The sequence below is a fragment of the Venturia canescens genome, chromosome 5, assembly GCF_019457755.1.
Source record: "Venturia canescens isolate UGA chromosome 5, ASM1945775v1, whole genome shotgun sequence".
In the NCBI taxonomy this organism is placed as follows: Eukaryota; Metazoa; Arthropoda; class Insecta; order Hymenoptera; family Ichneumonidae; genus Venturia; species Venturia canescens.
Genome location: NC_057425.1, coordinates 337,340 through 352,297, shown reverse-complemented (window position 1 = coordinate 352,297; position 14,958 = coordinate 337,340). Strand labels below are relative to the sequence as shown.

Genomic DNA, 14,958 nt, shown 5'->3' with positions numbered 1-14,958 from the left:
GAAGGAATTTTGCTTATTGTACGGATAATTTTAATTACTCTTTTGTTCAATCGACTTTCATATTTAAATGTGTACACTTATTCGTAATCATCGTCACCATCATCATCTTCATTTCATCATTCAAAGATTACGTAAGGCTTAATTAATTCAACACATTTTTTACGTATATAAACGTACGGCATTCTGCATTCCTCGTAACGCAAATTCTTCTCAAGAGTACACTCGCCGACGCAAGTCCTCGATTTTATTCAATCTTCTACTCGTCAATATTTCATTTTGAATTTTGAATAGTTTATATAGCAGCAGCAGCAGCAGCGGCGGCGGCGGCGGCAGCAGCAGTAGTAGCAACAGCAGCAGCGGACGCTGAATTAATAACTAAAGTATCAATTTTTTGTCTATTTTTCACATTCTTAAATGGTACACAGAAGCTCGACAGTTCCAATGGACGAAATTTATATAGTTTCGATAAAATATATATAACGTTACAAATATAAAATTCTGCAGTCAAGTTGCGGATATACCGAGTAATTGAATTCTCATTTGTTTTTGTTATCTCCTGACGACGCTGAGTGTCAATTACAATTTCGGGATCGTTTGCACCCCTTTCTTGGATTACCTATACCTGGCAGTGTATCTTTACTAAGTTTTCTTTAATCAAGTAAATACGTCGATTATTGATTCATTACATTTTGCCACGGCGAGCGATATTAATTATTTACACGGGTATTTAAAAATATATTATGATACATAGCAAAACTAAACCTGCATTTATATACAAAACGTTACCTAACTAAATAGTAGCACACGATCGGTTACGTCTAGGAATTATTCGCTAGTAAAGAGAGTATATCTCGCTCTGAGACTAATCGGACTCATGACCGATTATTTTTCTTGTCTTTCTCTTTGCTTTCAAAAATTTGCGTAAAAACGTTTGTCCATGATAAGAGTAGAACAAATATTTTTTTTTCTCAAATTTCGATCTATTGTCAGTACAAAAAACTCACAATTTGGAAAAAAAATTCTTCAAAAATTGTTGTCGCACGTTTCACAATGCGATGATTGCTTTTTCGTTAGTCGAAGTGGTTGAATCACGAGGTTAATTCAGAGGTCGTAGTCAATTCAACGTATCGATTGCTCTACAAACAGTGGTAAAAAATGAAATAATACGAAATACAAAAAGTCATGAGTTTTGAGGAACGATTTTCCGTGGGTTCTATTCTTTTGTTGTCTCGTTCCTTTCGAAACTCAAACTGGTAAATTCTGAGCATCTTCAACCGACTTATTTTGAGCGTTACAATTTCATAGAATTGTTCAATATTATTATATCGTTTGAGATTACGATAAAAAGTACAATAAAAAATAAACGCGTCCGGTAAGCGCGTTACAGTCATATTTCACGGATCGGAATGAGATTCTCTTTTTTCTTCAGATTCGTAACAGTCATTGAAATTTCATCGAAACAACAATGATTACTGACCGTATGTGTGTTATTAATAAAATATAATTGGCACGATATTAAAGACGATACTACGATCGATTCACTCTCATTATTTTTTCTCACATCCAACATGTAATAAGGAAAATTCTCACAATCACAGTGTACAACATACAATTTTTCTCAATTTTCATCAATGATTTTTCTTAACTTATTTGTCTCGATTGATTTTTTGCCTTTCAATTTTGAACCGAGCGGGTATCGCCCCAGTATCGCGTTGTGTTATTGGATCGACCCAAGATCAAGAACTAAAAATTCCAAATTTATCACACATATAAAATTTCTCTTACCAGTGAAACATCAGAAATATGAGAAACAAAAAAAAGTGATGAGAGTCAAAGGAATGCGGTGAATTGCCAAAATTTTGTACAAAAATCTTTGACCGGGAGGGAATATATGTACGCGTGAAAGGATTTCGTGTAAGAGACAGAGAGCACAACAACAATGGTATAGCGTCTTTAAACGTAAGCTTCGGCTCGACGTCCACGTATGTGATTGAAAAATTGTCGCCAGCTCGTAAGAGTTTTACTCGACCATACCCAAAAACTACTGGTAATGCCGACGATCATTGCCATCAAATATTTGATCATGAATACCTCGAATTCAGGACGATGACCATGATCGCCGACCGGACATGGGAGGTAGTAAGGTGCTTTATCGCACAAGTGCCCGTTCCAAGTCAACATCCAACTGTCGAAATAAGCTTGCTCGTAAAATAAACAAGCAATTACAATTAATGCTGGAACTGTGTAAAGTACGGAAAATATTCCGATTCTTATCATGAGCTTCTCAAGTTTATCGGTTTTTGTGCCATCGTGCTTCATCACTGTACGTATACGGAAGAGGGAAACAAAACCGGCGAGAAGAAACGCCGTACCCAAAACGAGATAAACGCACAATGGAGCTAGAACGAAACCACGAAGAGCTTCCACGTTCCAAAGGCCCACGTAACAAACACCAGAAAGGACATCACCTGGAACAGAGGGAAAACGAATGGTGAATTCACGTGCATCATTCTGGGGTGAATTTTTAAACTATCATTTTAGTTGTAATTGGGATATTCTTTAGAGACTTTAGTAATACTATGAACAAGATGTTTCTGAAGTTTCTGAAAAATCTCAAACCTTCGACTTTTCCCATGGCGAGAATTGTGACTGTTTTGATAGCAGGCGCGGCCCAAGCCGCGAGATGGAAATATTGAGAATTTGCTTCAATAGCCTCGTGTCCCCACTTGAGGCCAGCAGCCAAGAACCAAGTAAGGGTGAGAATGACCCACCAAATGCTCGATGCCATACCAAAAAAGTAAAGCACCATGAAGAGTAAAGTACACCATTCGTGTTTGGTTCCTTGAGTTATGATGGAGATCATTTGAACTTGAGTGTTTGGTGGATGCGGAAAAGGTGCTCTACACGCTATATTATTCTTGGCTGCCCAACCAATGACGTAAACAAGGGCTACCATGAGATAGCACACAGATAAAAAAATGATTGGACGCTCTGGATACCTGGAATTGATATTATTATTATTTTTGCTACTACTCTTATTACTATAGCAACTATTGAATTATTCATAACTCATTTCTAAGGAAAGTTCAGAACCTAATGATTTGTCTAATTTTAAAAACAAATTTCCATTCAACACCGAGGTGCAATTTATTTGTACGAGCAAAAATTTACATTTTTGTCATAAATTCAGTTGGCTATACAGGAAATTGACTGGAATCAAAATTATGTACAGCAATTGGAAGTGATTGAATTACCTGAATCTATCGGTGTCAATGAGAAAGGTGAGAAAAGTGAAGAAGCACGAAGCGGCGCAGAGAGCTGCCCAAGTACCAATCCAAACCCTGGAAAATTGTCTTTTTATGTCGTCGAAGAACACTCCCTCGCAGGGTACTCCGCAATTGTGAATAACCTTATCACCGACTTTGAGCGAATATTGATATTCATGGGGAACAGTAAATTGTGCAGGACACACAAATCCATAATCACGAGCAGCGGTGTGCCAGTGGGATTCGAATTCAACCGGTGATTTTTCGGTGGGTCTAATGGTTGAGCTCGATCTCGAGGGTGACGTTTCGTTGGTACCGACACACAAAACTTCGGGATTTTCGCCGTATTCCGGTAATTTAGAGCAGTCGAGACTGGGCGGCCAGGGGAAACTGAAAGTTCGCATAACACCTTCACAACCAGCTCGGGCTCGTTCGCAAATCGAACGACAAGGGGGCAACGGTTTTTCGAGAATAGTACACACAGGTGCGTACATGAGACACAAAAAAAATCGAAGGTCCGGACTGCACTGTATCTTGACAAGGGGTGTGTACTGATAAACGTCCTGACCAGCGTCCTCCTGTTTCTGATGCTTGAGCAAATTGGGCATCATGGTCTGATTGTACGGTAAATTCATGCATAGATCAATAGTAATGGGTTCACATTTTCCGTGATGCTCCAATTCATCTTGTATATCAAGACCGCTAGTTCCAACACTAGCCCACAAACAACACAATACTATCACTAAACTTATTCCACACTGCGTCTTCATCACGACACAACGATACACCAATGATTTTTCCTCCTCGGAATAACGATCTGCAAATTTTCAAACGATAATACGCGAGAAAACAACGGTGACAAAATTAAAAAAAAAAAAAAACGAATGTTAATATTCTGCTCGCTTGCTCACTCGGCGAATCCGCGATGTCAATTAAGAATGAGATTACGACCCATTTTTCTCCACAACCCACGAAACTCCCTTGCTCGTTTTGCGGATGTTAGCCTCGATAGTGGGCGAAAAAATAAATATGAATGAATGGTAATGACGATGGTAGATGAATATTTGATGAACCGCGGTGAAGAAGAAGAAACCGACAAACGCTTCGGACACACTGTAAACAGAACACACGAGTCGTCAAAGAGTTTCCACAGTGTGAGTGAACGTCAACTCGATGAAACTTTACGCCGTATCCATTTTTTTTTTTTGTCGTTTAGTGCCATCTGTGCACAGAACGCACAGAACCAACGAAATTGTGGGTATTGATAGTGGTGGCGGAGAATTTGAAATCACGAGAAACTGCAACGAACGATAAATCCATTGAAAACAAAAGCGAGAATGTATTTTTTTTCAATAAAAAAATGAGGGAAAAATCGATATTACTGTAAGCCACGACTTGAGGAACAAAAAATCTTTCAGAGTGCGATGCTTCAACAAATATTGTTCAACGAATAATGTTAATGGGAAAAATAGAAATAAACAAATCAACGGAGAGATCAATCAATTAATTTTGATTTTATTCCATGTCCTCGACATAAATAATGCACAATATTTTTCGATTTCGTTTTTATCTTCGTGTCAGACGTCACGTTTGCTGGACGTTATGTTTATTTGCGATAGGTACTTGAACTGCTCCTTATTACCTCACTCTTTGTTCATTAATTTTTTTTTTCATCAAACGGCTTTGGAGGAGTCGTTTTTCCTTAATCTCACTTTCAAACATAGTTTACACCTCTCCACATGCTGTACATTTTGAATCACCATAATTTACTTATTTATAGAATATTTTGAGTCCCCCCCCCCCCCCCCCGCCCCCCCTCCCCTTTATTATGGCTCCACTCATGATTCTCAAGAGCCATAAATATCCGGCTCGTTATATCGTAAACAAATAAATGTCTGCGTATTTTTATATATACATATATCCATATACACCGATGCTAAAAAAAAAACAGACATTCTTCTCGTTCTTCCATATTGAGCAAAACAAATATATTTTGCTAATTCGTTCAATAATCCAATTGACAGAAAAATCGTGGATTATTCGATACTTTCAAACAACTCATTGAATAATTTAATAAAAATATAAGTACAAAATTCTCTTTTATCACGCTTGAATGAAGTATTGAATAAAAAAAAGTGAAATGTTTGGCAACTTTTTAACGTAGCGTAAAATGAATATGTGTGTGTATATATATATATATATATATATATATATATATATATCTATTTATCTATCTATCTCTGGAATGTCTCTTCGTTCTGCAAGTCTCTTATTCGCGTTCGTGGAGTAAATAGGTCAGCCTTCCAATTCCGTTTCAATCATGATTATAGGTTATTGAATTTATAATACACACGTCAAGTTTTCATACGGAAGAAATGTTTTATCGGGATTTGAAATGCCGATAGTTCATATAGACATTTCTCGTTTATCACTCGTTCTTTAATTCTCTCGCTCGCTCGCTCACTATACATACGTTTTTGGCATTTAAAAGTTATTCTAATACATGATTAAACGTGTCTCACATGTTTGGTATATAAACGATAGTTGGAAGAATTGTTCAAGATTCGCGGACACGAATATTTTTTGCTTTTCCTTTTTTCGCATCTCGATTTAATATTTGAGCACATTTCGAGAATTCACGCTTACATCATTTCACGACTGAACGGAAGATTTTAATGTCAAAACAACGAAACGAACTAAATACCCGTTTTGTTCCGACGCGTTGGGTTAAATGAAAATTCGAAAAAAAAACTGAAAGGTCGAGGAAACAATCTTGACTGCGTGCGGTTGCGTTCGTTTTATGATAGTATTCGCGTATTCAAAATCTTCGTTTACATCACAATATACACGACCGCGAAAAAGGACATATATGACGAGCAAACGCATCGCTCGACTACTTTTATTCAAAATTGCGCATCGATCTATACGTCCCGACCGTGTTTCTTGTTCCTCTTCTTTTATTCTTTTCTTTTTCTCTGTATTACTCGCTAAAGCGATTTGGGGAACTCGCGAAAATTACATTTATAGAAGAAGATTTATAAATATACTTTCGAGAAAGAAAAAAATTGACATATTTAGATCTCGAAGCGTTGCTATTTTCGTCAACACGATCGACCGACGAACGCCCCCCCTCCCCCCCTCTTTTTCTCTTCACTCTACAATTATTCCACTTTGTTTGGTTTTTGTTTTATCACTGAAAATCAGTTTTCTCGTTATGCTTGACTTTTGCACGATCCTTTATCGACAGGAATCTTAAGTTAAAAAATCTCTGCGCGCCTGCGCGTGTCGAGACCAACGAGACGCGCATATTAATATTTCATCGCGCGATTTCGTCATTCAAATTTGAAGGATCCGAGGGACAGGAAGAAAAATTTCGGCACAGTGAAATTTCAATCAATCAATTACATAATTGAGCAAACTTCGATTAATCTCATCAATTTTTCAAACTAATTTATAATTTAATTCAAATATCCTCGAGAGTTGGTTTTTTTCGTAAATAATCGATAGAATTTATATTTGGCACCGGGTGAGAAAAATATATATATATATATATATGTACTACACGCGGAATATTATAATAAATAATAAATAAAACATGAGGATGAACGAACAGTATTAAATTGAGACAACGTTACGGCCTAATTTATAACGATTGGTTCTTGTTATTCTCTATCTTTTTTTTCTCAAGTTCGTACCAAGTCATATCAACCTTTGTCTCGAACAAATTTGTCTATACACAAATCTCTCGTTTGATTGCACTCACTGCATACTCGATTCATATAGGAATCCTCGCTCGAAATTTGATTATCTCAGGTTTCGTTTTCGCCAGTACTTTTTTTTTTCGCAATCTCGTGGACGGCTGGCTTCCTAACGGAAAAAAAATAGTTTGCACCAAAGGACCGGCAAATCAAGCCTAAAACAGGTCTATATTATATCCTCTATTTGGAACTTTATACCAGAACTCTTGTTAAGTATATATTTAGATAGAAATATATGTAGATCGTATCGACATAATAATTTTGGCCTATCACCGCGAGCACCTTTTCCACCTTCGAGCGATCTGCTTCATTTTTCGAAGCTAATCTCTCCCATTTTGTTTGTCGTTTGATTCTTTTTTCTTTTCATTTTTGTTGACAAAATTTTGGGATTTATTCAAGACGATATCGTCGCGGGGCCGTTGCGCTTCCACGCGTTGTTTTTATTGTAGACGAGAATAGACTATTTATAGTTCGGTGAAGCCTTAGCTATTCATCACCGTTGAGCGCCTCGAGTATCCTCGCCTCGTCACCGTCTCGCCCTGAGCTTCGCACTCTTTCTTCACGCGATCGATTATATCGGCTACGAGCTTCTCCTCCTTTTCCCTTTGTTGCTCCCAGTCCGGTCCTTTTCCCATCTGCAATCCGGAACAAGAAAATGCGTTTTTTTTTTTTTTTTGTTTTTTTTCTTCTCTTTTATCGTTGCAAGTGCCTCGGCGATGATATTCAATCGAAATAGAACAAATGCCGATAATAGAAATTTATTGTAAACATATCCTATTATCTTACGTCGGATGGTCTCCGGGTTTTTTTGTTCGTCGGTTCCTCGCGATTCTCGTCGTTCTCGTTGTCGGAATGTCTCGAGCTCAAATGGCCGATGTAACCTTTGCGCGATTTGAAATAAGCGTTACAACTGTGACACTTGAACAGCGGTGCGGGTTGTGTCACTTGAGTCGAGACGTGGAGCTTGTATTTGTGCCTGTACCAACGTGTTCGCGATGGTAATACCTCGCCGCACCATTTGCAAACCACCGAACCATCGTTTTGTATTAGGTACTCGAGCAGCTTTCGCCGTGAAAAGAAAACAAATTTGCTATTTTTGTTACAACAAAAAATGACCAAACATTTTTACGAGCAAATTTTGGAAAATCTCAACTACAAGTATAAATTTCAATAGAGATAAATGAAATTTTTTTTTCTGACAAAAATATGTCGCAACGGACCTGTTTTCGAACTTCTGGTTCGTTGTCACCGGCTTCCGATTTAGGGACCAACAGTTCGGCACGATCTTCCTCCTGTTCGGTAAGGAAATGCATACCACCGACGACCCGCTCGGTCTTGACGAAAGTCTCGCTCGTTTCCGACAGCGTTGTACTTGTGTCCTCGTGACTCGTCGTTAGCGGCGACGTGCAGATCTCCAAAGTAATGTCACTCGGCAAATTCGACAATATCTCATCTGCAACGTCAGAAAAAAGAAAAAAAGAAGGCAATCGTACTCGTACACATTCATTGAAGCATTGTAAAAGCGAAATTTTTTTTCTCTCAAGTCTCTATAATATGGGCCGAATCATTTGTAATTTTTCATTTACGGGATAGGCCAACGAACAACGAGGGCCCGTTGAACTTTGCGGGAGGAAAAAAATGATAGAAAAACATGACGTGACGCTCATAAAACCGGCTTGACAAGTGACAAGTCTGATCTTTTTCCTCATCCCCGAATATACCAAGTCGAAATTTTTAACCTCCGTTTACGCCAAATCCAAGATAATGCGGAAGGGTCATTTGTATATTCGCAAAACTCGCTACTTTCTCGCCAAAAAGTTAAATCCATCCATCAATCTCAACCATCCCCGCAACGACTTTCATCGACGAATAAAAAATCGCTGACTTTTTATTGAATTAAGAATGCAGTAGAAAATATCAGGACACTCCAACAATCTTAATATAAATATAATTGATAATTGCAAATTGAACGAATGAGAAGGACAAAAAATCGACTTCCTCCGGTTTTGACGACGACGCTTAAAAACAGAAATAAGAATATAGACTTGATGCTTTTTGTTTGTTTTTCTTTAAATGAAAGGATGTGCTCGTAGATACAAGAAACGTTCGGTCAGGTAGACTATTGCAATGTATATCACAAAGAGTTACAAAGAAACTACAATTAGATAAAAACGAATAAAGGTAATATAATAATAATAATAAATTTGTTTAATCCGCATCGCCACCAGGCACCAAAATGAGGGGAGGGAGGATAGACATATTCGTACACAATATGGTAAATCCACGGGTTTCAATCGACACCATTTGTAATATTTTCTTTCTATCACTGACGTATGTCGAGAGTTGATCAAATGAAAAAGTGCTTTTCTGCCTTTTGTGCGCGATCTTTGTGAAGGAAAATAAGAATTTCTCGTGATGAATGAGCGTTATAATATTGTAACATCACATATATATTTTGTTATCTAGTAACGCACGATTGTTTTCATTGGCGACGTTTTTTCGCCAAGTCTAACACGGTTACGTGACAACCGTGATTATATTTCATTATAATGTATACAAGAGATTTTAATACTTCAAAAATTCGTTCGATGGATATTTGTATTTTCGGTTCGGTGTCCAATGAATATTGATTTGTTTTCATATTTTACATCTGTTCATTTTCTTTTCCATTTCCTCCATATTATGTTATTATTATAATTTGTGTATCACGTGTATTACGCAGATCGTCGCTTGCGAGTGGTTAGTTAGTTAACATACGTGTTTGCACAAAAATACTATCGTATCGTGTGAATCGCGAAAAGCAGCTACGCCGCTCGTCGCGATCATTCGTCGTTTATTTCCCCATATATCAAATCTCTTAGAATAAACTATGACATATTTCAAATGATTTTTAGACATTTCGTTGTATTTGCATTGGGCGAAAAAGGCACTTTTTGCTCGAAAACTCGTTTTTGGGGAATGGTACGTCATTGTTTCGGAAAAGAAAAAAAATGTGAATTTGTGCGTAGAGAAAAAAAAAGGGAATGCCGTCATACTTTTATTCGTTATAACGTTAAATAAAATATAAATTTTTATTACCGTGTCTACATATCTTTTGTTCCAGTGTGTTAGTCCGCAAGCCCCCGAATGATTTTTTTTGTTTCCCTCATCATTTACGTTTTTCCAATTTTTTCACTTTTTTTTCCTTTTCACAATATATTTTGTTAAAGCCTAGAGGTCCTTTTTTTAATTCGCACTAACTAGTACCCAGGTGTTACAAGTTTCATTGAAAATTACAAATATAATAATAATAAACGGTACTCGAAGGTGTGGCAATATAATAATAATAATAATAATAATAATAATAATAATAATTGATGATGATGATAGTAATAATAATAGATAATAACGCTACTAATAGTGATATAGTATCTATGAAATAATAATAATATAAAACTACAATGTAAGAACAAAGGTAGTCTTAAAGAATGGAGGAATATAGGGAAAAAGGTTGAGAGAAAATAATGTGTGCATCTAATTCGCCATTATTGTATGAATAATAATATAAAATTATGGAAATTTAACATTTCGGTGGTTGACGATTTCCACACCGATATCTTAGCGTCGGTTTTCAAATATATATATAATTATAATAATAATCGTAATAAACGATGAAACTGCTAAGAATAATTATAATGATGATAATAATTGTGCGACGTTGTAATTCGAATGTTTTCGGTTTTTGCGTTCGTTTATTTACGTGCTCGCTTGCTCGTTACCTATACTTGGAGAAAAAAGTAACATTTTTAAATCATATACGGCTTGCGAGACGACGAAAATTGGAAGCTCACGCGCACAATTGGTCGCAAACATTCAACGTTATATTCTCTTATATTTTTTTCTGTTGCCTCCATTTGTCAATTTTTTATTTCTATACCCGCTGTCATAACGTACAATAATAATAATAATAATAATAATAATAATAATAATAATAATAATAATAATATTTCCTCATTTTCTGCTTATTTTACATATAAATATATATACTTTGATATATGTATACACTCTATATTCTTTTGTTAGTTTTTTCGTAAATTCTCTCTTCAATTGCAAACAAATTACTTCGGATACACAGATGCATCGAGGATTTATATAGAAAGAAGATAGGGCATAGAGATTATATTAAAAAAGAAAGAAGGCACTCTCGTAACCCATTGTCCTCCGTAACAAATGCTCGCGTTTGATCCCGATCGTTCGAACAGATATATCTATCGATCGAAAAGTAAATACTATGTATCCTCGGGCCCTTTTTTACTGGCCTCTTATCGAGTTTTTTTTTCGCGCATTTTAACCTATCGCGAAATTATGGAAGACGAGAACCGTAACTTTGCGATCGTCAACACGATCCAAAGACCCTAAATTTCAATCGATTTTTTTTGTTTCACTTTTTTTTTTATTTACTCGTTTATGTTGGATTTTCTTTTGAAAAACGTTTCATTGTAGAAGTGAACAAATTTGCAGATATGTAACGAGATAATAAAACCTTTCAACAATTTTGATGCGCATGGTTTTTCTCTTAGTTGTCATTTTTTTTTTCATCTTTCAACTAATATAATGAGGCATTTTCGCGAATCGACTAACGATTCCATAATAAAACGTGACATGTCAATCTATATTTTTAAATATACACCGTTTTACAGGCAGCCAGGTATCGGCAAATTTAGTTTTCATATCCTACGTATATCCCAGCACCGAATATTCAATAATTTTTGTTTTTTCCCATATTGCTTCATTTTTAGTATTAGAAATTCGTTAACCAGTGGAAACAACTATATCTCGCTGCGGATATATTTAAAGAAATTCGAAAGGAATGGCCAATAGATTTGCTGCTTCGGCTCGTTTACGGGGTAGATTTTTTTGGGTTTCTCGGTACATCTCGTTTCGTCTCCTTCTTACATTACCGAAGAGATAGACACGCGGGTATTTGTAAATTGGCTCAATCAATTAACCATATGATCTGTATTCTCGGCTGTCGGTGGCTGAAAATTCGATTGATTCGTGCTTGAGAAATTGTATTGGCGAATAATAATCGCAGCCGTCGTAGTAATATTAACAATAAAAAACGGGGAGCGAAAGAAATATTGATAATTCGTTTCGTTTCCCGTTAATTTGATATTTTAGAGTAAACGTAATAATAATAATAATAATAATAATAATAATAATAATAATTCAAGCTTTCTCAACGCTATCGGTGCCGCTTCACCTATAATACAGAATTGACCTTGAAAATTTTTTTTGTACAGACATAACGAATACTGCTGGGCAGTAACAAACTCTGTGTAAAATCTTTTGCTATGTATAGATATATAATATGTTTGTGTATATATATTTATTCTCGTCTTCATCTGCTTTTTGTACGCCTAAAACAGGCCTTAAAAGCGTTAGATCTACGAGTCCGAGTGGGATCGTATCGCTTGTCATTCGGACTCTAATAATAAACTTTGTCTATGCTCGATATTTTGTTTTTTTTTGTTTGCTCGTAATATACTCTAGAGGCTTGCCCGAGACAATGAATTAAACGCACCATTGGAATACGAATATGAACGAGAAAAGAAAAGCCCCCCTCCAATATTGTCGGAGACTAGGCGTTTGTTCATCGACAAACGTTAGATCAATGAATCAATATTTTTTTCGTTGGTGGTGATAGCTTTTTTTTTCCGAGGCCGGGCGATTGCGTTTCATAATTGCTTTAATCAGTTCACAGCGCATCATCAAATGTTTCTATTGCTTGCGAATTTTTGTATACTAAAAAAAACTTTTCATCTTTGAGAGTGGATGAAAGTTGGATTTGTTTTTCTTCCGGATAGCTCCCTTTTTTCCTCGGTTTTGTTGGACAGACGGAGAAAATGTGTGGTTGACCAACGGGTGTACCGAGAACGAGATTCTTAGCCGTTTCACCGTCACTGTAATTGCTATGTTGAATAAGCAAATTTCGTATATTTGTTATTAGTTATATGATTCCGGCAATGTGTATCATGGAGGCGTTTTTCCAAGTTGCTACGAAAAACGGATATGTAACAACGAGCCACTCGAAGGCTTTATTACTATCTCGGTATCTCGGTATCTCAGTTGTTCGTCGGCAGATTTTTAAAAACATTTCGCGAATGTGCGATCGGAAAGCTTCGTTTTCAAGTCTCTCGCGTGCTGTATGCTGTATCTCATTTGGTTTTGGGCGATCGGTGTTTAAGGAGGGAGAAAAAAGCCGAAAGGCATAACGCAATCCTTGGGCATGAAACAGTCGTGTACGGTTTTCATATGATTTTTCATTTTATCAGGACGAGAGAATTCCTTGCCGCAAACGGGACAAGGAAAAACTTTGCGTTGATGTCCCTCGTGATAGAGGAACGCGTGTCTCTGGAAGCTATATTTGTTTTTGAATGTTTTTTGTATATCGAGCTTGGCACATTCGGTACACTGATAAACACCTTCGGATATTGAGGCGTAACGGAAAAGATTGAGCCCCCGTACGGACATTTCGGTCAATTGTTCGGCAGGGTCTTGGGACTGGGAGGTAGCTCGTCGTCTCATACGTCGTTTCGGTACTTGACGCGCGGAAGGCGCTGACATTGCGCCTTCGCCAGGTGCATTTCCACTCGATCCTGTATTCGAGCCTCTGCCACTAACTGGTGTACCCGATCCTCGATTGTTCGAGCTCGCTGTCGTTGTCGTTGTTCCCGTTGTTGTTCCGCTCGATGTTGTACTCGTCGAGGAGGTCGAACTCGTAGGCGTGGATCCTGCTGTAGTGGTTGTCGTTGTCGTTGTTGTCGCGCTACCGGATGATCCGGTCGTCGCACTTTTCACCGGGCTATCGACTTCCCTTTGCGAGGAAGCGTTGCTCGATGGACAATTCGTCGGGTTGCTGCTGTTATTCGACGAAGAACCCCGGGTCGTTTTTGGCGTCTCTCCTCCTTCCTGCTTGCTCGGCGTATCTGTACAACCAACATTCATTTCATCAGCGTTAATACGAAATATTTTTATTTGTAATCGCACAATCGTAACTCGAACGTTTCACTATGCGTTTACAAAATCATTGCTTTTGCCGTAATATCATAAATAAATATACGTGGTGGTGCATTCGATAAATGCGAATATTTGTTTACGGAATTTCTTATTACAGATGCGAAAGTAAAATCACTATTATCAACTACTAAACGTGCGCGCTCAATTATATTTATTTCAATCTATGTATGACTTTGATTTTTTTTATAATCATTTGCGTACGCGTAAAAAATAGGGGAAGAAAACGGGAGAATAAAAGAGAGCCAACATTTGAAAGGAAAAAACAACATACATGTAGTGTATTTTCGAGGTTTCGTTTTTTCTTTGTTTTTTTTTTCTTTTTCTTTCACGAAAATCGTATTATTACACAAAACCCCGCGTGAAATTTCTCGGGTCTTTAATCAGCGATAAGAGTTTAATATTGAAATAATAGTAATTAAAAAGTCGTACCGCCGAGGATCATAGAACAAAAATGAAAAGACAAAAAAACAACGATGATGATAATAATAAAATAATAGACGCAGCAGCTCGAGGATTGACCGAAATAAAAGGCGTTACTTTATTGTATTTGTACTCGTTTAAATAATGCTTTTGGGCATCGGGTGTTTGTGTTCAATTCTCACAGTAGTCGTTTTTGTGCGACAGTACTTTCTTTACAAACCCCATTGAATGGAGTAATAATATTTGTTTAATCATGAGAAGTGAGCGTGTATCGCATTTAATTTTTCAGTAACCCTTGAGCTATTTAAATAATATGTATATATATAATTACAGCTATAAATCAACAACGCGTGTACTCAATAACATGCAAAACAAAGGTTCTATGAAAAAATATGATAGCAATCCTTGGTGAATATCAGCCTCGAATAAATTTTATTTTCGAAATTCTCGATTCG

At 36.9% G+C, this 14,958-nt stretch overlaps 2 protein-coding genes across 5 annotated transcripts in view; both read right to left on the bottom strand.

Moving 5' to 3' along the window:
- Positions 1–7: 7 nt before the first annotated feature.
- fz (frizzled) lies at positions 8–4,477 on the bottom strand. Of its 2 annotated transcripts, none has more exons than XM_043420288.1 (4): positions 4,178–4,477; positions 3,255–4,083; positions 2,620–2,999; positions 8–2,468 (listed from the first exon to the last, which is right to left on the bottom strand). In XM_043420288.1, exons 2-4 carry the CDS (start codon positions 4,034–4,036, stop codon positions 1,954–1,956), a joined length of 1,677 nt encoding a protein of 558 aa, XP_043276223.1. In that variant the 5' UTR covers positions 4,037–4,083; positions 4,178–4,477; the 3' UTR covers positions 8–1,953. The 2 variants fall into 2 exon arrangements, with proteins under 2 accessions (XP_043276223.1, XP_043276224.1); XM_043420289.1 differs by having other exon boundaries at positions 4,368–4,377.
- Positions 4,478–5,430: 953 nt separating this feature from the next.
- Positions 5,431–14,958, bottom strand: part of ttk (zinc finger and BTB domain-containing protein ttk) — a 43,967-nt gene continuing 34,439 nt past the window's right edge. For 2 of the 3 annotated variants that reach the window (XM_043420284.1, XM_043420285.1), the window contains exon 5: positions 9,074–13,992. In XM_043420284.1, coding sequence (XP_043276219.1) covers positions 13,247–13,992 — 746 coding nt within the window. In that variant the 3' untranslated portion in view covers positions 9,074–13,246. Of the gene's footprint in view, positions 7,660–7,810; positions 8,087–8,244; positions 8,478–9,073; positions 13,993–14,958 lie in introns of those variants that run through there. The other variant, XM_043420286.1, reaches the window with a different exon arrangement.